Consider the following 24,282-nt stretch of genomic DNA (forward strand, 5'->3'; position numbering starts at 1 on the left):
ATAAACACCCTGTCCTCTCCCCACAAAAGGTGGCAAGATCCAGCCTCCCAACATCCCCTTTTGCTGTTGTGAATCTGCCACGCTCCGAATGCTGGGGCCCAGCTCTGTGCAACTCCAAGCCCCAGTGCTGGGAGCACTGGGAGCAGCAGGCCTGGAACCTGTGTCTGGAGACCAAGTCGAGCTCTGGGCAAGGGCACACAAGGCCCCTCCAGCTCCTAGCAAGCTGCTGACTTGGCAGCCTTTAAGCACCTGCAGCCCAAACTCTCCTCCTCACCCCCCACACCACCCTGGCTCTCCTGCTGCCGGTGCTGCCGCCGTCCAGAAGGGCTCCAGGCTGCCTTCACACTCCACTTCCAGCTTCCTTCTGGTCTGGATGTCCTGCTGCAGCCTCAGAAATGCCATCTGTAATGCAGGAGCAGCTCAGTTCTTCACACCTCCTCACAGTGACCTTCAGCACCTGCCCCTCGCAGGGGCTCAGCGGTGCCCGTGGGCACGGGGAGCGGCACCGGCTGGCACGGGCTGCCAGCTCTGCTCCTGGTGCCTCGCCAGGCACAGCGGGAGGGCTGGCAGGGTGACAGGCACGGGAAGGTGCCCAAGCCAAATAAAAGCCCAGGGCAGTTTGTGGAGGAGAGCAGCTGATAAGGCACAGCTACCTGGGTGGGTTGTGGATCCCCGGGCAGGAACAGAGAGCTGCAGCCCAGCCTGGCAAATGCAAACAGCACCCAACCAGCCCTCATCTTTCCTCTCTGTGTCTCTGAACAACTGCCCTTCTGTTGGGGTGTTTCATCCCAGGGAACAAAGGCCTGCAGAGGGTTCATTCAGCACAGCACCAGGCTCCAGCCGTGCTGGGATCAAGGCAGCCTTTCAGGGACATGGCCAGCTCGGGGCCAGGCACTCGTGGAGGGGGAGGAGGGTGGAGGGAGATGGATGCAGCTCCGTGTGTCCTCCCCTCACCATTTCTGAGTCACACTGGTCAGAGACCCGGGCTCAGAGCCACCAGTGTCAAACTGGATTAAGCTACTGGTCAGAGAAATCCAGCTCGTGCCTTTCACAGCAACCAGTACCTGTTGATTTTGGAGGAAAGCAGTGAGCTCTGGAATGAACCCAGGGAACACTGGGCACTCAGCAGCACTGAACAGCTCACAGAGAAGGAAGGGAAATCCCTGCCCACTCAGAGAGCAGGAGGATGTTCTTGCCTTTACCCCTTCTCTCACAAGCCCACAACGCCAGGTTAATGCAGGCCCATCTCCCTCCAGGACAGGTGCTGCACACTGTTGTGTTTGTGGTTCCCATCCCGGCCCTGGGAGAAGAAATAACCCCCCCAAACACACACTCTCCTGCATTTACTCCTTCCCTGCAGCAGCTCAGCCAGGCTCCTGAGTTTCCTGCTGTCATCACATCCGTCCATCAGCTCCTTCCAGAGGACTGAGACCATTCCATAGCTCCAGGCTACACGTGTGACACCTCTCAGGGGGACAAGTGATTTGCCATGAAACACAAGACCACACTCCTGCCTCTGCAGCCAAATACAGCCAAGGGAGCAATGCAGAAGAGTTACTCTGGAAGAACATCCCTGCTCTGGCTCCTCTTACTATTCCCTGTTCTTATAAAATAAAAACATCAGAAAATTCACCACCTACCAATTCCTCTCCCAGCCCACCCCAACATACCAGCACCTGGAAACACTTCTGCTCCAAACCAAGCTCCAAAGGGCTCCACCAGGCCCTCCGATCACACATTCCTGCAGTACAGAGTACAAGAGACCAGCTTCCCTCACAGCAAAATTCCAGGATCTCTTCCCAAAAGGCAGGAAGAGGATGGGCCCATAGATCCATGCACAGTCAAAGCTGGATGCCAACCTTCTTCATGCAGTGCAGCATCCAAAGGAAAATTCCCCAACACCTGCACTTGGAGAAGGATCTGAACCTACTTCCCTGGAGCAAGAATGCTCAGCTACTGCAGGCAGGAGCATCCAAAAAACAGGTAAAAGTGCTGGTTTTTCCCTCCTTCAGGCTGGTGCTGTCACAGGGACAGCTCTGCTGTGCCCTCCAACATCCAGGCAGGGGGTTCAGATATTTCTGGTCAGATTTTAGCCAAACCCACTGCCAAAGACAAGGACATTCTCCAGCTGACTGGCTTCTGCCCTCCCTTTGGAGAGGATGAGCAGGCAGGATGGCTTGTGTGGGAAATGGAGATGGGGAAGGCTGGGGGGCACACAGGGAGCAAAGGGAGAGTTTCTTTAGCTATCTATTGAGAACTTCGGTCTCTGCTGCTCTGCACCACCCTCCAAGTTATTCCTGGTTCCAGAGCTATAAATAGCCCCAATTTAAACAATTAATAGGCTTTGTGAGTGAATGGACTGCTGGAGCAGCCAGCATGGAAAGTGGATGGGCAGGGCTGGAAGCCTCAGGCAGATGAAACAGCATTCCATGCTGCCAGCTCCCTGGCACTGCAACACCTTCTGGAGAAAGACAATTCCAGCGGGCTTTGGTGAGAACTGGAGAGCAAACAGTTACAAGTCCAATATTCCCAGCAAGCAGGTATCCACAACCTGAACACCATTACTCTAGCAAATCCCAGCTGAACTTGGATGCCACAACTTCCAGAGGGAGCACAAGCCACAGGGATGCATCCACTTCATGGCAGCACCTGGGGAACACAAGCTCTGCTCCAGTGTGATGAGCAGCATGTCCTGAATATGTGAGCTGATATAAGTACCCTCCTGGTTTGGAAGAGTGATCCCCTTTTCCCCCCTCATCCCTTCTCTGTGCACATACAGTCAGAGCACATTTTGGTTATCCCTCTGTTCCACAGTCACACACATCTCTGTTCTTGGCAGAGCTTGGGAAGGGAGTTGGACCAGCTGGACCCCAGAGGTCCCTCCCAAGCTCTACCAGTCTGTGATTCCTGCAAGGTGCAAAATCAACTCACTGAGCACATGCAAATCCATGCACATTGCTGATAAAAAATGGAACTGAGCCTGTGCCATCCCAGCTCTGCCAGGTACCCGTACCCCAAAGAGCACAGACACTGCCCACTGAGGCTGCCAGACCTCCTGGGGCTGAGCCTGAGATCCAATGACAGAAAACAGAAGCACGGAAACCCTGCAGAGTCACCTGATCCTTTACCAGGAGCTTTTCTTCCCATTTCTCCTCTGGGCATTGGTTTCCCCAACAAGAAACACACAGAACCACAGAATGATAGATTCATTAAGGTTGGGAAAGCCCTCTAAGATCACTGAGTCCAACCATTCCCCCAGCACTGCCAAGGCCACCAATGACCCATGTCCCCAGGTGCCACAGCTACACCTTTCTTAAACACTTCCAGGGATGGGGACTCTACCCCTGCCCTGGGCAGCTGTGCCAAGGCCTGACCACCCTTTCCATGAAGAAATTTCCCCGTGTGCTGTTTCCACTTATCCTGTCCCTTGTTCCCTGGGAGCAGAGCCCGAACCCCCCCAGCTCCCCTCTCCTGTCAGGAGTTGCAGAGAGTGAGAAGGTCCCCCCTGAGCCTTCTTTGCTCCAGATTAAACCCTCCTGCAGACACCAGTTCTGCTTGTGCTGCACTTGGAGCTCAAGTGCCACAACACAGGAGGGTGGGAGGGAGCTGCACAGTCACATTCCCCCTCCACATGGCCCTGCCACCCCTCCATTTGCCAGAGTCCCATTATTAACATTTCCACCAGCCTCAAGACAACTCAGAGCTCCGAAACAGGACTCTGTGATGCTGCCTAGCAGTTCTGACTTGCTGCTGTTCGTGCATTTAAACCACAGGGCTCACAAACACCGAGGATAAGGATGGTTTGCCTCGAGTTTCCCTCCAGAAATAAGTGGTGCTCCTGGGGAGCAGGGGGGTGGCACAGCAACCGCCCTCCCAGCAGCTGCTAACAACAAAAGCAGGAGGATTTATATATTTTTAGCATTTAAAAAGTAATACTAAAAGAGTGTGTTCCTCCTTCCACGGTCATTGTGACCCAGAGGTATTTCATTCTGCAAAGGCTTTTACAGAAAAATACAAAACCTTTGCAGAATGCCATGGGAAACCCCAGAAAATTAATATTCTCTGGAAGAGGGGGAGGCCAGAGAGCTTCAGCCAAACCAAGCAGTGGGCAGAGACACTTAGATTCAGCTGCACAGATCTTGCAGTACTTTCCCCCAAAAGCCTCTCCTGAATGGAGTAAAATTCAGCAGTTCCTAGTACCCAACAGGACCCTCTTTATGAATCCTGGGGAATGATGACTTGGTGAACAGAAATATTCCCTTAAATCTCATCAGGAAACAGTTCATTGCCCAAATTCCCTCCTAACTCCTCACAGATGTGGAAGGATGCACACTGGAGAGGTGCCACCACCACTTCCAGCAGCAGCAGGAGAAGCCACCCCAATCCCACAGCTCCCAAACCGTCCCACTGCGGCAGCCACAGTACCAGAGCAGTGTCCTGCTGCCAGCACTGACCTGGGCACTCACCTTCCTGCTCTCAGCCCCAGGAAGGGTTTGGCACATTGGGAAGCTTGGCCTTGATGAATCCACTGGCTCAGCTGAGCACTCCCACCCAACAAGAGCCCAGGCCAGCACCTTCAAGCACATGAGCAAGACGGAGCCCAAGGGGCCTCGTAACTGAGCCAGAATTTGTCTGGCTTCACACACCTACCAGGGATGTATTTAAAACCAATATCTTTGGCCTAAGCAGAGATTTCTGCAATGAGATCCCTCTAACTAACATGCATGTAACACCTGGTACCTCTAGTCTTTAAGCAGCTGTGTCCTCCTGGCACACTGGGGAAGGCAGGGACAAGCTCCTCTTTAGAAGGTGGGACACAGAGACTGTGCAGCCTGGTCCAGAAGACACCAGGGGCTCAGATGTGGATGTCACAAGTCTACTGCCTTTACCACTAAGGCCCTTTTTCTACTCCCTCCTGTCTCCCTGTCTTCAGCAGCCAGGAAACTCCACACCACCAGCCTCACCCAGGCAACAGGAGACAGCACAGCCTCCTCCCAGCTTCTAAAATCTTGAAAGCCAAATAGCACTGATTTCTCCCCCTATTCCCACCCCACCACGAGGGAAGCCTCCCCTAATTCCCCCATCACATACAGACCAAAGTCACCTGTTAAGTACTTGTGTCCCTGTTTTCCTGCCAAGGAAGGCTTGTGTTCATCCCTGAGACAGCCCAGAGCAGCTTGGCTTTGTGCTGCTCCACAGCAGCCAAAGCATTATCAGCCCCAAAGGCGGCCACAGGCAGGGACAGAAAAGCAGCAGGAAAAGCAGAGTCTATCCCAGAACTCCTGCCCAGCCTCAGATTGACTCCCCAGTACTCCACTTCCTTCCTACACTCCACAACTCCGGGGACGAGGACACGCAGAGGTGGGCGACCTACCCTGCCTTGTTCTATTGACTTACTTAATTCTTTAAAGGAATATATTTATCTGTTCCTCTCTGGAAACCAACCATCCGCCGCTCCTCCGCCCCACTGTCCCCCCCGTCCCTCCCTGGGAACGGCGCTGCTTTGATGCCTGGCTGATCTCGGCAGGTCTTTTGAACCCACTTCCATAATCACTGCCTGGAGCGAGTTCTTCCCACGCAACTCGCTGCTCACTGAATCATGGCCAGCGATTTTCCTGTCTCCGGGAACCACGCAGCACTGCACTGGGAAGGGTTCTATTCTCCCTTCAGCAGGGGAAATACATAATTATCAGAAAAGCCACTCCTGTCCTAACAGGACACCGGCGTTATCTGCGCCCAGACCGGCAGTTCCTGTTCTTGCCCCAACATCCCCTCCACCACCAAGGCTGGCTGTTCAGGAAATTTATTTCCACATGTCAAGATTTCATTTAGTTTCTCAACCTCCTCCAAGCTACAGACTTCGAGCCATGAACTGGCACGCACAAGGCTGCAGAGACATCACCTTTTTAGTGCCCAGGGCCAGCTGTGCATTGGAAGTTCCTAAATTCCAGTGCTGGCTGTGCATGGGCATACTGGGGTGCTCATCTGTGAGCCAAGACGCTTTCCCCAACTCCTCAAGGCAAGAGAGGGAAAACCACCAGTCCAGAAGGGATAATCCTGCAGGAAGGACCAGCTCTGTTCACAGGATCCCTCTAAACTAGAGGGGACAAGCCCCGACAGCACAGATCACCGACCAGAACCATGGGCCAGACACACAGGTTGGCACACACAGCAACAGATTTTAGGAACTGCACAAAATACCCTTTTTAAAGGTTTCTTGGGCTTTGCCAGGAACTCAAGGCCGTGTTTGAGAGCAAAGACAACAGCTAATTGGTTCCACACTGTCCCAGCTCAACAAGAAGACCCAAGACAGAGCTAGAAAGGAGCAAAGGTGACGTTGCTGCCTCAGAGGCTCCTGGAGTTGTGTATCAGACCCTAGGCCTCACAGCTGCAGGAAGGCAAGAAAACAAGGACCCCACCACAGATACTACATGATCATCACAGCAAACGTCTACAGTGGAAAGCCAGGACGNTGTGCAGCACATTCCAGGCCTCACAGCTGCAGGAAGGCAAGAAAACAAGGACCCCACCACAGATACTACATGATCATCACAGCAAACGTCTACAGTGGAAAGCCAGGACGCTCAGAAGCAAGCAGCTATTCCTAAACGACCAGCAGCTCCAAACAGACTCAAGCAGGTACAAACACCCCACCAGGCTGGAATCTACACCGAGCAGGCATTAGGCAAAGGCTCAAAGGTTATTAGCACAAAACACGGCAGCCTCTGTAGCCAAGCCTGCGGGCAGAGGGGTTTTAGATGTTTTGACACACCTGTCAGACTGAATGCAGGACACATGCCCCAGCATGAAGACAAACTCCTCACTCTGAGTGGCTGGTGGGGAAGGGGCAGAGGCAATGGCTAGGAGACACATTTGAGGTGCAGATTTCATCAAGGAGGAATTGGAATTGAGGGTTGGAAACACTGAGCTCTTTTTCAAAGTAATTCTGGTCTGTTGCGTTTCATTCCCCTGGATCTGGTATTCAAAAGCATTTCACTGCTTTTGCATGAAAACAGCTTCTCCAGCTCTTCTGAGATCAGAAACTCTTGAGGCTTATCACCTCCCAACCTGGAGTCACAACCCTGTGACACTACAGTGTGGTTGGGAGCTCAGAAAGAAGAGGAGCCATGAGAACACGGCAAACAAGGAACTGAGATCCCATTCCCTGGCAGCCACCTTCACAACTTAAGTGAGTGAGGAAGAGCTGGGCTGAGTCCTGCAGTCCATTCTGCAGGAGACTTCAGCCACCCCGTGTAAAGGACAGGGCTTGGCATCACTCAAATCGGTGGAAATTTGGCTGTAGCTTCCTGAGGAACTGAACTGAGCCTCTGAGTGAAGGGACACGACAACAAATAGGATGCAAAGCAACTTGTCTGCCAAAGGCAGCGGCCGGACTCAGGCTGAGAGGTGAGCAGTGAGCGGGTGAGCAGCGAGCAGGTCCTTCCCCTCCTCCTTACCTTCGCACCCGGTGCTGGAGGTGCTGCTGCTGCCGCGTTATAAGGGCACTTTCCCACACGGGGCCGCCGTGGCTGCTCCTATACCAGCCCACGGCCGGGTGCCCCGGGTAGGGCGCGCTACCGAAGCCATGGTCCGACTCCGTCTCCGCGGCCAGTGATGAGGCAGAGCTCCCCATGGTGCCCCCTGCCCAGCCCACGCTGAGACTGAGCCTAGGTTAGGTCCAGGCCAGCGGCATGAGCAGCTCGGGCGGGATGGGCGAGGCGCTGCGGCATGGGCTGCTGTAAAGATCCCAACACACCGGAGGAAGGGAGGTCGGTTCTGATCCGAGGGGGGAAAAAAAAACAACAAACAAACAAAGAGAAAGGGGGGAAAAAAAGGAAAGAAAAAGAGAAAAAGATAAGGTATGATTTCAGCAACAACCCTCCAGTTTTAAAGCCTATTAATGCATGCTCTGAGCAGGATCCCCATGCCAGTGCTCACTGGGATGGGAAGGGCTGTTTCATTGAATCCAGCTTTTGCTGCTGGAGATGAGGAGCACAGGGGCTCTAGAAGAACCTCCCCCAAGTTAAGCACCAGGAGTTTCCAGGCACAGGGAAGGAGCTCGACTAGGGGAGGGAAGCACAGCAGAGCCCAACACAAAGCCTTTCACACCAGGGGAAAGAAGCAGAAAATGGGACAAGCCAGTCCCACCTGGAGCCAAAACCAGCAACCCTTGGGGACCGCAAACTCCAGGTCAGTCTGAAAGCTCTGGGTTCCGACTGGCACATCAGGTGTTGAGCTACCTTCAGCTACAAGGACTGGATGGCTTGTGCAAGCTGGAAAAGCAGAACTCTGTGCTTGTATGTAAAATAAAACATTCCTCTTTTCCTGTTCCCCGCAGTAAGGCTGGAACTGGACAGACTGGGAATCTGAAGAAGTATTTCTATGGCTATTTACTTGCAGCTCAAGCCAATTTTTAGCTGAGACCGAGCATGCCCCTACCCACAAAAGCAGGTCTGGGGCTTTGACTGCTCCTCCTTTTCTCCCTCTCTCTTTGCTACTTCTTGGAATTTATTCTTGGAGCATCATCACAGTTAAACTACAGAAACGTTTCGTGTGCTCTGGTATTCGAAGAAGTTTAAACACACACACACGTGTCTCCTTAAAGGGAAAAGGCACAGCAATCTGGATGTGCATCAGGAGCAAAGGATCAAGGTAACATTTAACAGAGCAAAAAAGAAGAAATGAGGAAGACAAAAAAATTAGCACAGCTGAGCTTATTCAATTACCCACCAGGATTTAGGGAGATGAATGAACTGTAGAAAGACCTTTGTGAAGAAACTGCTTTGTGCCGTAAAAAGGCTGAAATGAAGAGTCCTAAAATACAGTTTTTCAATTTCAGGATTGATCTAAGGGATCAAGAAAGGCCTTGATAGATAACAGACTCTGAAAAGCAGCAACTCAAGGAGCAGGTGCAATTTTGCTACAAGCTTAATACCAGAATGTGCCTGCATTAGGTCATTAGCTGGAGAATGTTAACTGCTCTGTCACAGTCTCTCCTCTGTATTCTACAAAGCCTGAACTAACCAAATAAATGTGAAAAAAGAAGCCCAAGAACACAATTTTCCCTACCACCTCCTTTTTTTCAATTGATCTGCTTCACTGCTGTGCATCAGCCCCACATCCCTACGCTTTGGTTCCTACCACCCAACAGCAAGGTTTCACTGATTTCGCAGATCCAGCCCAAGTGGATCCCTGGCACTTCCCCTCTCATTTCCTGCTATTCAAGCAGTTAATTTGTAACAAATCTGATTTTCTGGCTAAACGAAAGCCACGCGATGTGAGGGGAAGGGCATTTCCAAGCATCATCAACTCAAGCCTAACTGGGGGCATCAGCCATCCCACACCTGCAGTGTCTCTGGCTCTTCTGCCCCATCCCGCGGGCTGCGGGTGCTCCGGCAGCAAAGGCACAGGGGATGCAACTCTGGGACCTGCCAGAAGAACAAACTCTGTCTTTTACCTCAAGACTGGAGTTCTCTCACGATAAAGTAAATAAATAAAGGCAAGATGGGTAGAAACAGCCCTGCCCAGCTCAGCAGGCTGAGCGAAACAGGAGGATGCCCAGGCAGCCAACAGCCTTTTCCCACCTCGAGTAGGGTAAAACTGCCAAATAAAGCAATTCCACAGGCTGGTTCAAGACCACTTCCTCAGCTGACTCTCAAGCTGGAAAAGCAGAACTCTGCTTCCTCCTCCCCATGGAAACGCCAGTTTTAGCTCACCACAAGAGGCCAGAGACATGTCTGCTGCCCACATCACACTGGCTCCAGTGTCCTGCTCTGTCCTCCTCCGCCAGGGAGTCGGAGCAGGCAGCTCAACTCCACAGGGAGAGGAGAGGCTGGGAGTCCTGCTTTAAAACCTGTGGTAAAACCCCACGGTGGGTGGAGCTGGGAGAGGAAGGGAGCTATAAATAGATGGAGGATAACCTGGCTAAGTCGTAGTGATCTCCGAGACTGTCTGGTCTAACTGGGCTGCTTGGCCGCGAGCGCTGCGTGAAATCGGATTTCTCCAGGCAAAGCAGTAAATCCTTCTCTTCAGGGTCACCCTCATGCCAGGTGAGAGCAGCCAATGAACAACATCTAAGGGTTGACCCAAGGTGGGGAGAGGGTGAACCAGTTTGAGAACAGGAGTGGCAGCAGCGTTACAGCTCAATGCAAAGCACACACGTCGCTCCCCAAGCTGAGACCCAAAACGCCTTTGGCCAACACCAGGCAAATGAGGAGCCTCCAAGAAGGAGAGGTGAGAATGGAAACTGCACTCCAGCAAGGGAAGGGGACAATTAAAGAAGAAGGAAGCCTCTCTGGAAGCACTCAGCCTTGTTTTTGAGGAACTTCTCCCACTGGGCAGGGAGATGCCCCAGGATGACCTGCAGGCATGTGACCCGTGCTGAACAGGGGAGGCTTCAGCCACAGAGAGGGAACAAACTGCCAACAGTTCCTCTGCCTTGGCAGGAGGGAGCAGGATTTTTCTTGTAATTAAAAAAGCACTACTTCCACCTATCTAATCTGGAGAGGAAGCAACAATGTGAGCAGATTGAAGTGTCTTGAGAGGGGTGGATCTCACTCATGGAAATTAACAGTTAAGCACCTTAGTAAGATGCTGAGTTTGGATTTTGGTTTTCTGCCCCTTGCAGCTGCAATAATTACCAGGTTTCAACAGATGCTGTTTAGCTGCTCCCAAAATACTGCTTCCAAAATAAAACCTCTCCCGAGCCACTCACACCAGCTTACCCTGATCGTGATGCAGACCCTTCCTTAAATTCCCCACCAGCACCGTGAGCAGCAGGCACATACAGCAAGTTCAGGACAGCAAAGCTTTCCCTTGGAGGTTCTTCCTGCTGCTAGGATAGCAGAGCAGTCACCTGGACACGTCCAGATAACTCTATTCCTCCACAGCAGCGAGCAGTGCTGACCCTTCAGGCCCCAGCTCTCCTGTCACACTGGAGCAGGCAGGAAGGGTGGGGATCTGGGTCTGCCCAACCCCCTTTCCTTCCCTCCAGCTTCAAAGTAGGCTTTGGCTCTGAAGAGAGCAAAAAAGGAAGCAAAGGGAACTAGCCCATGTGTTTCAATGCATCGAGGAAGCTGCAGGATCAACTTTTCCTAGGATCAGCCCCGAGCTCTTCCCTTTGGCACACAGCAGGAAGGAGACAGAGGTCCCTGGAGCTGCTGCAGCCACTAAGGAAACCAGTGAGGAAGACTCACCCCAGCTGGTCCCATGTGCAGAAACTCCTCCCTGTGATGGGATACCCCACACACTCCTTTTCCTGGTAATTTATGAACCACATGGCACGTGGCAGCTCAAGCACTGCCTGAGTTTTCCAGCCTCACTTGGTTCTCAACCTCCTAGACTCAGGGACAAGACTTTGTCACTTCATTAATTTTTCCACTCCCTCAACCTATAAAGTCAACTCTGAGCTACTCCCTTGCTGCAGGGAAGATCAAGGAGTGAAAACACAGCCATCCTCAACTCCAGACAGCTCTGAGGTGGTGGGCGAGCAGCTGGCCCAGGAGAAGCACACCATGTACCTGCGACAAAGATGTCCCTCAAAGCTGTGCCAAGAGGAAGGACACTTTCTTCTAGAATTGAAGCTGCAAGAACCAGCCCTTCTCCTCTCTCTGCTGTGTAAGCTCCCCTGCCTGGGGGCTGGCTAAGATCACAGATCCATAGAATGGCCTGAGTTGGGAGAGACTCACAGAGCCCAACTCCTGGCCCTGCACAGAACACCCCAACAATCCCACCCTGTGCCTCAGAGCTTTGTCCAAAAGTTCCTTGAGCTCTGTCAGCCTTGGGGCCGTGACCACTGCCCTGGGGAGCCAGATGTGCTGGGACCTTGTACCAGCCTCAGCAGCAAAGGAGGAGCTCTGTGCCCTCATTCACATGCAACCTGCTGCTGGCAGGGAGAAAACAGGGCTCCTGGAGAGCTCAGAATGTCCAGTGCCCACACACAGCCCTGGCAGGAGCAGCCTCCTCTGCAGGGACTGCGGGATGCGACACACCCTGAAACACAAATTAGCTCAGGGGCCAGTGGGTGCAGCTGGAGTAGCTGGGGCTGACTGGGGCATGGAGCTGGAGGAGACCACTTCAGACATCACGAAGGCATGGCCAGCCCTTGGCCACTCCTGCCTCCATGCACAGCAGATCTCCCTGCTTCCCATGGAAGGAGGCACATGCTCACAGGGTCCGGGGGAAGCAGGGAACGGTGTGCAGGGCTGGAAAGGTGCACAGCACCAGGCAGGGCAGTGTCAGGAGGGTATAAAGTCACAGAGCACGGCAGGCATGGGACAACTAAGGATGCAGAGTGCAGTGTCTGATGGTGTGCCATGCCAGCCAAGCAAAGGAAAGAAGCTCAAGCATTTGTGTGCCCAGCAAGGGACAGATCCAGCTCCCAGCCCAGGCAGGGTGGCAGGACGCGCAAAACCAGGTCCCAGCACCAAGCAGAGCATGGCTGGCACTCACCAGGCTGAGATGACTCTGCTAAAAGAAGTAACCCCAAGAGAGGAAGGGCAAACAACCCCTCTCCTTCCACAGGGCAGTGGGGGAAGAGCAGACAAGCAACAAGACACCCACCTCAGAGAGATGCAGCACAGGCTGAAATCCAAGATGCAAACACCGACCCACAGCAAGTGCAGCAAGAGCAAGTGAACTGAACACTCTGTGCTGAGCAGGTGTTGTGCACACAGCTGGGGACAGGAAATAAAGTTTTGCTGCTCATTCTCCCTGTCCTCACCTGCCAAGGCAGCCCAAGTGCTGCAGTCTTGGCAGGAAATTAAGGTGTCAGCAAGTTCCAATTCCTTGCAAAGGTTTTGGCAGGGAGGGGCAGGAAGGTACCTCCAAGGACAGACTGAGGCACAGGTATAACAGGAAGGATGGACCAGTGGTTGGCACACTCAGCTGTGAGGTGGGAGGCTTTTGCAGACCTCGTGCTCTACCACAGAGCTCCCCGTGTGACCTGGGCCATGGTCCTGTGACTCAGGAAGCTCTGTCAGACCTGCCAGGGCCAAGAAGTCTTCAGGTGCACAAGGCACAAGGATGACAGGCAGTGTGTGAGCAGCACAAATGGGAGGACATGGAAAAGGGAGAGAAGGGTAAAACTCACCCACTCAAATGTTTGTTATGGGGCAGAGGGCTGGAAAAGGAGAGGAGACCAGAGATTCTGGCCTTTGAGGAAACTGAGGGGACTGGAAGCTGCAAGTGAGCTGTTTTCCAGATCTCTGTGAGAAAAAAGACTGGTACACTACTTGCAGAGGTATCATTAGCTGAAGTGAGCTGTCTGGAAGCACATTTCCAGATGGGCTATTAATGAGGTAACAAGATAATTTACCCTGGAGTCCCAGACCAGCACAGAACAGGACCTCACGTTTCATGCGACGCTTTAGCAAAGGCCAGAACAGCAGCACATGTCTCTGGCCACGGAATTAACATGCAAGGGCAACCTCGAAGGTCTTTACCTTCTTTCAGCTGCCTTGAAACTGGTTCTGGCCCAACTTTAACACAGAAGAAACTCATATACAGCAGCTGAGTTGGGCTGAGCTGCATTTAAAGCCCAGCACTGACTCTTCATAAGTATGCAGGCAGAGGAAGAGGTGTCCAAAGCCTGAAGTGAAAGATTGACAGGAAAAGTACATTTATTGCAGAGCCAGCTTAGCCACAGAGCAACGAGCAGCAAACTCTGAGCAAAGTTTCCTCTTCTCCCTTGCACTGGACACTGTAAACCAGTGACAGATAATCCAGGGAGCTACTGGAAATCTACCACGGTCACTTTGAGAGAGAGGATTATACAGATTTGAAAGGGCAATCAACATCTTAATCACAAGCTGGAGGGAGGAAAAGAGGGAGAAGCAGGACAGTTTTTTCAAAATAAGGGTTAACTTCAAACCCCATCTCCATTGACAACTGAAGAGCAGTTTCTGAACAAGCATGAAAATGGCAACAATGGCACTGCTGAAGAAGGGTCTGAATGTTTAAAAAAAGCTCACACAAGCCAATCCCTACAACCCCAGTGCTCTATTAAGTCAATTAACATTGCTCCAGTGAAGTGCAGTGAGCCACGTGTATCCTGCAGTTTCCCAGCCAATTGTGGGTGACTTTGGAGCTCAGTATTAACTCAGCCTGCGTGGGCTGGCACAGGCCCTCTCATTAGCAGCAGAGAGGTGATACCACAGAGAGACACACATGGGCAAGAAACAAAACAACACAAGCCCCAGCATCCAATCTTGGGAAGCTTTAAGCAGCAGATCTCATTTCCAGATCTCTTTCTCCCTGTATTTATAATCCTTGTAGCAGAGTTCTGTCATCCTACTCAGCTCACAGGCTGCCCCAGCTCCAAGAGATGTCAGGCTGAAAAATCACCCCGACAGATTGCCTGCTGAGACCAGTTGCATTATAAAAACAGGAAGCTCTTACTCTCCTGCTCCCAATATGCTATGGAGTGAATGGGAAGGAGCAGACGCAGGGATGCTTTGCAGGAAGCTCACACACATGGGCCTCTTGCCAGGAAAAACGCGTCTTGAGTAACACATGTGCTCTTAGTTTCCTCCTTTCTCAGAAGGTTTAACTACACTCTGGGTTACCCAGCAGCAATAAACCATTTTTCCCCCCCTTCTCACTTACAGCAGAGTGTTGCTTGGTAAACAGCAGATCTTCCTGTCTGAGGCTGTGCCAGCCTGTGCAGAACAGAATTGTTGTTATTGCACATTCATAGCTAGAGATAAACATGAATAAGAGCCACGAGTAAGAGCCAGGCACTGGCTCTTCAATGCACTGCTTTATCAGGTTCACCTCGATTCAACTGTTTCTGACAACATCTCTCCCTCCTGAAGGGGCAAGATGGCACAAGTAGCAAGGACAAACACTAAAAAACAAGACAGAAGTGACAGCAGCACAAAAAGTGCTCTTCTGTACTTGCTAACACTCACAAACTGTGCAGCTCACAGCTCCACTTGCACTTGAAACACTCAAAAGCACAACACGGAAACAAATGAGCCCAGCCAACCCAGCCTTCCCAAATGGAAAAACAAGGCAGCCTTCAACGTTTTCTCAGGACAAATCTCCATCAAGAGCCACAACTGCTGCAGGACATAAAGGTTACAGAGAGCCAGGGAAGGAACAAAAAGTGCAAGTCATCTCTCATCTGCAAGCTGACACTCTGCAATGGCACAGGTACAATCAACCAGCCCGGGAAAGCTGGACACTGGGAGTCAGAGGAGGGCTTCTGACCTTTCAAAGAGCAGATCTATCGACCAGCTGCTCCAGAAGCACTGGGGAAAGAAGCACAGAGTTAGTCCCAATGATTGTTCCTGGACAAGTTCATGACCTGCACAAGAAGACTGTCTTCAGCAGCAGGGAACTGGGCTTGATGACCCATGGAGTTCCTTCCTCCCAGTCACTCAGCAGCCTGAATTCATGGTGGGCCATAGGTGCCCAAACACAGCACAAACACGAGGTCATTCCCAAAAGGACAGCAGGGATTGTATCTCCAGATCATGCTAAGCTGACAGATAAGCAGATGAAGAGCTGGCCACTGCAGAAGGGAGGGGAAGAGAGTTGCAGCAAAAAAAAAAAGTCTCATATCCAGTGAAAATCCAGGGCACAGACTTGGAAAGCAAAGTCTCAGAGACAGGAGGTGGAGGAGATGTCCCCTGAGCACACTGTCCCCAGACACCCCAACCACAACTTTAATTCTAACACAGGTTAGACAGATAGTAAATATGTAATTTGCCCAAGCCTCATCCAGCTGCATCCCTTGCTAGACAGCTCCCAGTCCTCACTGCACTGCCCTGCCCAGAGCCAACGGGCAGCAGCACCTGGGTGTCTCTTTCTGCCATTTTTATGCAAGTTGGCCTTCCCTGGCCTTAATCTGGCACCACGTTCCAATTTCCAACCAACTGGCCTAGATTTAAACCACTGCATCTCTGGCTGTGCCTCAGGCAAGTGCAGAGGTAGGATAAGCCTGAGAGACAACAGTGGCATTTGGCATTTCCATCACAAACAATGGGAAGAGAAAAGCATAGGAATCACTGAGAACTGCACATGAGGCTCCTGCCTTCCCCAAGAGAACAGGGAACCAGGAGAAACCAGGGAGGTGGGGCAGACTTGGGGGCTGGAGAGGAAAATAGTTCCTCTTCTGGAATCATAGAATCACACAATGGTTTGGGTGGGAAGGGACCTTAGAGCCCATCGCCTTCCACCCCCTGCCATGGGCAGGGACACCTTCCACTAGCCCAGGTTGCTCCAAGCCCCGTCCAACCTGGCCTTGGACACTCCCAGGGATCCAGGGGCAGCCACAGCTTCTCTGGGCAACAGGGAAACACAGCTCAGAGTGATAATTTAATGGAGAAGCACCACATTACTGCTTCCTCCCCTCCAGCTCCACATTGCACCTGCACTCTGTGCTGGGCCATCCTGAAAACCATGTGGATCCTTCTGCACACTGATCTGGCAGCCATGCCATGGCTCCTGTTAGGAGATTATACTGTAATTGAAATTATAGGTGTGGAATAACACCTGGGACAATGAAGTGCTACAGATAAAACAGAGCCTGACACCACCACAATCCTCCCCTCTCCTCACCAGAGTGGCTTTACTGGCTCACTGTCTCCATCACAAGTGGCTCCTCTTCAGCTACACCAGTAGAGCTGGAAGTGCAGGATATGTTCAATTACACAACACCTTAAACCATATTTTCCCAGGAGAACAGTCATTAGAACAAATACAATGGTCGCACTGAGGAATGAGGATACAACGAGGAAAAGGCTGAGAGGGCTGAAACATAATGCAGACAGTTTGAGGAACAAGCTGCCTTCGTTAGAGCAAAGCCATTGGAGGTACCTCCAGCACAGGGAGGGAGCTGGGCTCTCCACCAAGGGCAGTGGCTGCATCCTGAACCCACAATGCCCAAACAGGCAGATGGAGAGGATGTCAAATTACTGGAGTCACTCTCAAATGCCTTGCAAGACAAATCCAGCTGCCTGAGCCTGTGGTGCTACAGACCCCCAACCTTCCCTCCACCAGCCTCTGCTTCCTTAAACATACAAGGTCAGGCAACAGGAACAACGGCAGTAGCATTTGTAAGACATTTCAAGGCCAAATCAAAACTGACCCAAGAGCAGGAATGTCACATCATCCCTCCCACCACTGAGAACCAGCCATGGTACAGACCTGACCAACACCTCCCTGGGGACAGTCACTACTCAAAGATAAGAGTGTTCAGTCTGGCTTCCCTGACCTCCAGCTGTAAGAGATTCCTGCAGACCTTCTGCTGTGGCTGGACACCAAAGCCACATGGAGACTCCAGCTAGTCCATAGGCACCCAGGCAGACCAGATGGGCCAACACACAGCATGCTGGTGTCCATTTGATGAATCCAAAACCCCAACATGGATCATTAGAACTCAAGGATAACACTATCACACACTGCAAGAGTACCCACCCTGAAGGTCCAAGCTCAGACTGGCTTCCCACCACCTCATCCTGCCTCCACAGCCCAGGCTCTCAATCCCCAGGCTGAAAGCAGCCCAGCCATTTAAGGCACAACACAGCCACCTCTCTGTCCCAGTCCTGGCCTGGGAACTGTCACAGTGCTTACTGCAGGCAAAGCAATGCAGAGTTCTTAAGACCAACTTATTCCCCTGCCCTGGCACTGCCTCAAACACACCCTGGGACAGTCCTGCAGTTTCCATTGCTTAAGACTGCGAGGTCCTGGAAGACCGACAATTTCTCTTCCACTATTACAGTTTCCTCTTCACCACGAGAAAACCAGGGGACACCAGTATCCCTAACCCACATGAGCATGTGGCCTTCACACAGACAGCACGGACAGGGAAACACTCAAAGGAGGAACCAAAACAAGGAAGAACAACAAGAATGAGATGCGTGGGAGACACAAAGCGGGGTAACTGTGCTTACACACCAGAGCAGAGAAGGTCTTCCTTTCAGCCCCTCCCAGCCCAGCCCAGAGCTGAGTCAGAAAAGCCTCTCACCCCACACGGTTCCTGCTCGGTGGGTCCAGTGCCAGGGGTGTGGGGTCAGCCTGGAGTCCCTGGAGCCGGGCGGGCACTGCTGGCACCCGCGGAGCAGCCTGGCAGGGGGACCATGCTAGGAGGTGCCTGCAGGAGCACTGGGAGCACACCAAGCCTGGCAGGAGCAGCTGGAGGACAGAGGGGGAAGAAAGGCACGTAAGAATAAATGGCTGCTGAGACTCTGGGTTGATCAGCATCACCCCAGCAAACACAACCAACCTCACATCACTCCGTCAGCATCCGCTTGAACTCCAGCTGGCAGAAGGCTCTGTGCTTCCCAGGCAGAGCCTGGGAGCTTGGTCCTGTCTGGAGACACGATGGGACCCACTGCTTTTGGGTCAGCTCAGATTCTTCACTTGTGCTTTCAGAGCCTTTGGCTGTGACTTTATAGTTCTGTGCCCAGCATTGGCCTCACTCTCTCCGACAGTGGCTGCTGCTCAGCATTGTGCTGTGAGCTGGCATCAGAGCAGGAACAGCACCCCGGGAGCACGGCAGGACGGAGCAGGGCAGGAGGGAGCACGGCAGGATCGCATGGACAAGGACTCTGGACAGCTCTCGACAATTAGCAACAGGGCAGGAGCTCCCGAGGGGCCGGATGTGAGCGCAGCGGTGTCTGGTGGGGCACGCTGCCTGAATGTTCAAATACAGAAACAGATGTTAATTACTCTGCATAGCCAGGACATCATTAGCAGTTACATCTACTGGAAATTCTACAGTACTAATTCCTCTGATTATGCCAAACGTGCCCATCCCGCCCCCAGAAGCCATGACGTTCGAGTAGTTGCCTCGGCAAACCTCCCTCCTCCGAGATATTTCCCCTTCCTCCTTCATATTCTCTGCTCTCAAAACAACCTGTTTTAGTGAAATCCATGCTTTAGGAAAGAGCTGTCTGCTTTGGGACGGGCTTTTAGCAGATGGAGGCAACAAGAACCCTTGTCCATAAGTGTCTGGCTCACCAGCACACTCTCACTTCCTCTGTTTGAGGCTGGGGAGGGAGCACAAAAATAAGGATTCAGCCAGAACAATGCGATCACTGAGTCTCTTTGGGACCATGGCAGAAGCACCAAGAGCAACAGATCCTGTTCTGCTCCCTCACCTTGCTCACTGTCCCCACATGAGGTGCAGCCACACCATGAGGTGCAGCACAGTGCCCCTGGGGTAGGTCACGGTGAACTCACAAAGAGCGTTTCTCTTCCAGCACTCTCCACCACTGAGAATTCCAGGCAGTGGGGAAAAGATGTCCTGTGGCGAACACCTGGACACGGGTTGGTAAAGGAACCAGACCAGGACAGGGAGGATGATACAGAGCGGGCAAGAGACGCCACTCAGGGACCAGTAAAAAGTAAATAAGGGACTGATTCAGGTTCAAAAGGACCTTTTAGCCCAAGGGTCTGTGCAGCACTGGCTACAAAGAGAATTCCAGCCCACAGCATCTCCAAGGTACTCAGTGGAAAGGCTCAAGGCTTAAAGCTAATGAGGGAGTGAGACCAACACCAGAGGACAGAGCACCCCACAAGTGCCACATCAGTGTGTGTGACACCACGTCATTTTCCTTGTAGGACACACGTTCACGTAACTATGGAGTAGGAAGGGAAAGCTCTGAGCACCCAGCAGCTTAACACAAAGCCTCTGGGCTGTGCTGGAATTCCAAGGACTGCCCCAGCTCTGCCTGCTGCCTGACTCTGCAGGGAGGAGACCAAGAGAGGCAAGCTGGAGAGCAAGACCTTGACCACGTCAGTGCTGCAGGCTCTGTGGAGAGCAGGGCTGCCACAGGGGAGGACACAGCCCGGCACACGAGGACCCTCATGCCACGCTCCCATTTCCAAGGACCAGCACAAACACAGGGGAGTTCCCTTGCTACCCCAACAAAGCTGTCCAGAGTTACCTTCTCGCAAACCTTTTTGTTACAGGAGCAGGGGAACACAACCCAAGCTGGGAAGCTGCCCGCGATATCCTCAGTAAACCAAAATCACCTGGGCCGGGACTGGGAACAAGATGCCAAAGAGGAAACGTTGGTGCCATAGGAAGCACCACGTCAGAAATGCAGCTGGGTGGCATCACAGAGAGGACAACAGCTTTTGTAAGGTCTCAGTCTCTATTTCACCAAAGTGGGTGTGCATTGACAACCCTGCAGCTTTGGCAAGGGCTGCCAATGCCAGAGCTGGGGCAGGACACCAGCATTGTGCCCTGACATGGTGCCATTGTCACCCTCCCCTGACATTGAGCCTGCTCGGGCCCACAGCATTTCCTCAGCACCCTCCTTGCTATAAAAGGGGTTGCACTGCAGGAACAGAGAAGCTCTTTCTTTTTTTATGAACACACATTAGAGTTTACACCGTTGGCAGAGCACGGAGGCACGACTTTGTGGGGGAACAGAGATATGGTTCCAACACTAGTTTTAATGTGCAAGCCTAAAGACTCGGCTTCAGTTTTTAGAAATCAAACTTGATCATCTCAAGCTGGCAAAAATAGCCCCATGTTCCCTCGAGTTATTTTCTTTTCAAATAGGCAGGGTACAGCACAATAGGAAATATCAGCAGTTATGTATTCAACCTCCAGAAACCCAACGGGCCAATTCCAGCAACCCACAGCAGCTTTCCAACCCTCCCTGATCTATTTGCTGGAGTTAGAGTGAAAAGCAGGCTGCCCCCGAGCCATTCAGCAAACTCCACGTCCCGCTAATTACATCAATATAAATGTATTATCTTGGCTGTCAAACATGGGCTGCCTGAACAGGACAACGCTCTGCCATGGAAATGCAGGAAAACAATTGCTCTTTCTGCTGGTGACACATTTCTCTGGATCTTATTTCCTTGCCAGGGCTCCCCCTTCCCCCTTCTGTCCAGGCACCAGGGCAGTAGTATTTTTTTTCCAGAGCAAGAGGAAATGGCACACAAAAATCATCCTCATCTTTTAAGTGACTGAAGACGAGCAGATTTTGGGAACACCACTGGCACTTCCCATCAGCCGTCCTGACATGGGGAAGTGAGCTGTGAGGGCAAGAGTTAAATGTTTCTCCTGAGCAAGCAGCAGCCCTTCTGCCTCTCTTGGCTTCCTCAGCTGCCATCGCTAAATGTGTCAACACTCCAAACAGCAAATGTGACAGAAATTCAGAGTAGCCTGTTCCTCTCTGCCCAGCTCGGGGACAGTGGCCTGGAGAGGGCTGTGCACTCAGGAAGGGTCCAACAGATACCACCAAGGTTGAGGCAAACGCAGGCAGATCCAGGAGGCTCCCAGGGAGCAGGCAGGCAGCTCACCTCGCTCCCAAGAGTGGGATTATGACGGAAAATGAGGAGGAAGCCACTGACTCACCTGTCCCTCCCGCGTAAGCAGCTTTCCCAAGGAAGGCTGCACTGTGCCTGACCTTGCTCAGAGCCCCACGTTCCAAATGGGCTGCTCACAAGATTCCTCCCAGTTCTGGGCACTTGGAGAGAGACACTGCAGCAGGACACTGAGCTGGCACACACTTTACAAATCCATCTCCTCTCCCCCTGCCCACGGCTCTGACCACAGGCAGCCACTGCCCCTCACTCCAGCTTCCCCCTGCTTCATGAAGACCCTCACTCGGAGAAATGCCACAGGGTCTGGTCCTTCCCAGACCCCTCTGCTCACAGGCAGGGGCAGAACGAAGCCAGAAACAAACAAGCCTGGATTCAGATGAGGCAGGAAGAGGAAAAAAGCATTTCTCCCCCTTGCATCTCACCTGGGAGCAGATGATGTTCCCACCAGAGATCAGCACAACCGTGGCTGCACACAGGGAGGGGAGAGGTTGAGTCTCTCACTAGATCTCATGTGCAACCACTGCAAATTTGGAAAGCTCCCACAGAACCTCTGGGACAGAGGTGAGCACGTTTTCCACGAGATAAAGCCAATAGCACTCAGCTGGCTGAGGGAACACCAACAGCATTCAGCTTTGGCCACTTCCCTCTGCAAAGCCAGCGGTATTCCGAGCAAAGATAAGGGTGTCTGATGGACAGCCCAGGAGAGCAGAGGGCAATCAGCCTCATGAGGGCATCCAGGCTCCTCCACGGGGTCACCCAGCCCTTCCGCTCCTCTGAGGCAGCTCCGAGTCTGGGCATGACACCGACCCTTTTAATGTGCAACTTTAGCAGTTTTGGTTTGTTTTTCAGGATTTATTCCAATTCAGGAGACACTGTGCCTGGCCCACGCCTTGGGTTCCCTCATGCATCAAGTCACCAGGCTCCAGGAGGCTGCTCTCCCTCCTGCCAAAGCAACGGGGCTTAGCAAAGTCACATCCAACCTTCAAAGGCCTCTGCAGCCCTCCAGCCCCTCCCGAGGAAGGGAGCACTGTTGGGTCTTGCCTTCTGCCTTCAACTGTTAAAGCCTTGGACACAAACAGAAGCTGATGCAACTTTAAACAAGTTAATACCCCACGTACATAAAATCAGGCTAATTTGAATCCTGCCTCTGACATGTTCCTCAGGCAGAGCTCAGTCCTGCTCTGGCTCAGTCAGGGGCACAAGCCAGACTGTTCAGCAGTGGGTCTCAAAAAATGGCCACACAAAACCCACCAGGAGGCTCACAGTGCCACAGAAGGCTGAGATATCACCATGGGTCTGCTCCAGTTTAGGGAGGAGCACAGCCCTGAAGCACAAGTCCCTGCGAGTCCCAGGTGACAACGTGCAAAGTGTGGCAAGATCTCTGCGTTCAGAGCCAAGGGGCCACAGTCTGGGATGTGCACCCCCCTCCTCTGCATCTCAGCACCTTCCAAACGCAGTCCTGGTCTCCATCAGCTCCTGACCCACCCACAGCAGTGCAGTACATCCCACACCAGTGCCCCAGGCCACAGGCAGCAAGCACTTCCCAGATAACCTTCTGTCCGACCCTGAGAACCCACCCAGCCGTATCCCAGGCCTAGGGAGCACCGAGCACTGAGATTCCCATCTGAAGAAACACTTGGAGGAAACAGGATGACATTTCAAACACAACACTCACATTATTTTATCCCCCCTCACCAGATGACCACCTCAGCTGTTTCCTGATGCCTGGGGGAGATGTACCCCAGATGCAGGAGCAAGGAGGGAAGAGAGAAGCTCGGCAAATGGAGAGGTGGGCCAGCACAGAGCCTTTTCCATCCTCCGTGAGACTTCTACACCCAGGACCTGGAGGTTGACATGCTTCACCTGCAGCTGAGCTGATGTGCATCAAAATTCAGGAGTCTTGATGAGGCACCAGGACCCAACAGCCTCAGGATGTTCAAGACCCAAGTATAAGAGCAGCCAACTGATTCTAAACGGCAAACTCCCAAAAGAAACTGCACAAAACCCTGCTCAGCCCCCAGCAGGGGGGTCTAACCGGGAGGTGAGAATGCAGACCTGAAGGACAGGCAGCCCTGGGTACTGGGGGCTCTGCTGCGGTCCTGCCTGGAGCGGGCACCCAGCAGTGCCCTAAACCAGCTCCCCTGCCCAGCAGAGCCCCAGGCCGGGCTCCTGTGCCCGAGGGTAGAACCGGGAGCTCATCTCTCCCTGCCCCGAGTGCAGGGCGAGGGCAAGTCGGGCATCGCAGCCTAAACGCGGGGAATCACGAAGCCTCCCCCGTCCCCCCGCGGCCGCTGCGGGACCCTCGAGCCCTGCGATGCCCCTCCGGGTGTGCGGCCGCGCTGGGGCGCGAGGGGGGCCCCGCAGCCCCCAGGTCACCCCAAACCCCCGCGGAAGGGGGTTCCTTCACCCCGACCCCGCCCGCCCCCCGCGGGCCGCCCCGGCCTCCAGCCCCGGCTCGGGCCCACCGGCAACAGGTGTGGCAGGGCGGCCGGGCCCGGCCGACCCCCGGCCGGGCGAGCCCCGGGGGACTCCGGCGCGGGCAGAGCCGCGGCCCGCGGGGCTGCGCCGGGAGGCCCCGGGCGGGCGGCCCGGCCCCGCTCCCCCCGCACCGCCGCTCACCTGGGGATGGAGGGGCCGCTCCGCGCCCCGGCCCGGCGCGTTCCCCGGGCGGAGCAGCCGCACGGCCCGGCCCGGCCCCCGCCCGCCCGCTCTACGCTGCCGCCGTGGCGCAGCGCCCCGGCCCGGCCGCGGGCGAGCGGCGCGGACACAGCGCAGGGACCGTCGTGAATAGCGCGGCGGGACTACGAGCCCCGAGGGGCGCCGCGCGCAGGAAGCGGAAGGCGGAGGCCGAGCGGGGCCCCGGGAGCGGCGGGTCGGGACTGGGGGGGCCGGGGGGGCCCGGGGGGGGGGGGGTGGGGGCGGGGGGGGCCGGGGGGGCCCGGGGGGGGGTCCCGGGCGGGGGAGGGTGGCGGAAGGAGGGGGGGGGGCGGC

General features: G+C 53.6%; 1 protein-coding gene across 9 annotated transcripts in view; it reads right to left on the reverse strand.

Moving 5' to 3' along the window:
• CAPN15 (calpain 15) overlaps positions 1 to 23,957 on the reverse strand; it is a 59,579-nt gene extending 35,622 nt beyond the window's left edge. For 2 of the 9 annotated variants that reach the window (XM_017808694.1, XM_017808700.1), the window contains exons 1-4: positions 23,911 to 23,957; positions 18,230 to 18,640; positions 17,972 to 18,138; positions 7,458 to 7,776 (exon numbers count right to left, since the gene is read on the reverse strand). In XM_017808694.1, coding sequence (XP_017664183.1) covers positions 7,458 to 7,633 — 176 coding nt within the window. In that variant the 5' untranslated portion in view covers positions 7,634 to 7,776; positions 17,972 to 18,138; positions 18,230 to 18,640; positions 23,911 to 23,957. Of the gene's footprint in view, positions 1 to 6,201; positions 6,231 to 7,457; positions 7,777 to 13,442; positions 13,589 to 14,604; positions 14,658 to 15,210; positions 15,252 to 17,901; positions 18,139 to 18,229; positions 18,641 to 23,154; positions 23,284 to 23,910 lie in introns of those variants that run through there. The other 7 variants (XM_017808695.1, XM_017808697.1, XM_017808699.1 and 4 more) reach the window with 7 other exon arrangements.
• Positions 23,958 to 24,282: the final 325 nt, after the last annotated feature.

Source organism: Lepidothrix coronata, unplaced genomic scaffold (genome assembly GCF_001604755.1).
Source record: "Lepidothrix coronata isolate B3197 unplaced genomic scaffold, Lepidothrix_coronata-1.0 Scaffold24, whole genome shotgun sequence".
In the NCBI taxonomy this organism is placed as follows: domain Eukaryota; kingdom Metazoa; phylum Chordata; class Aves; order Passeriformes; family Pipridae; genus Lepidothrix; species Lepidothrix coronata.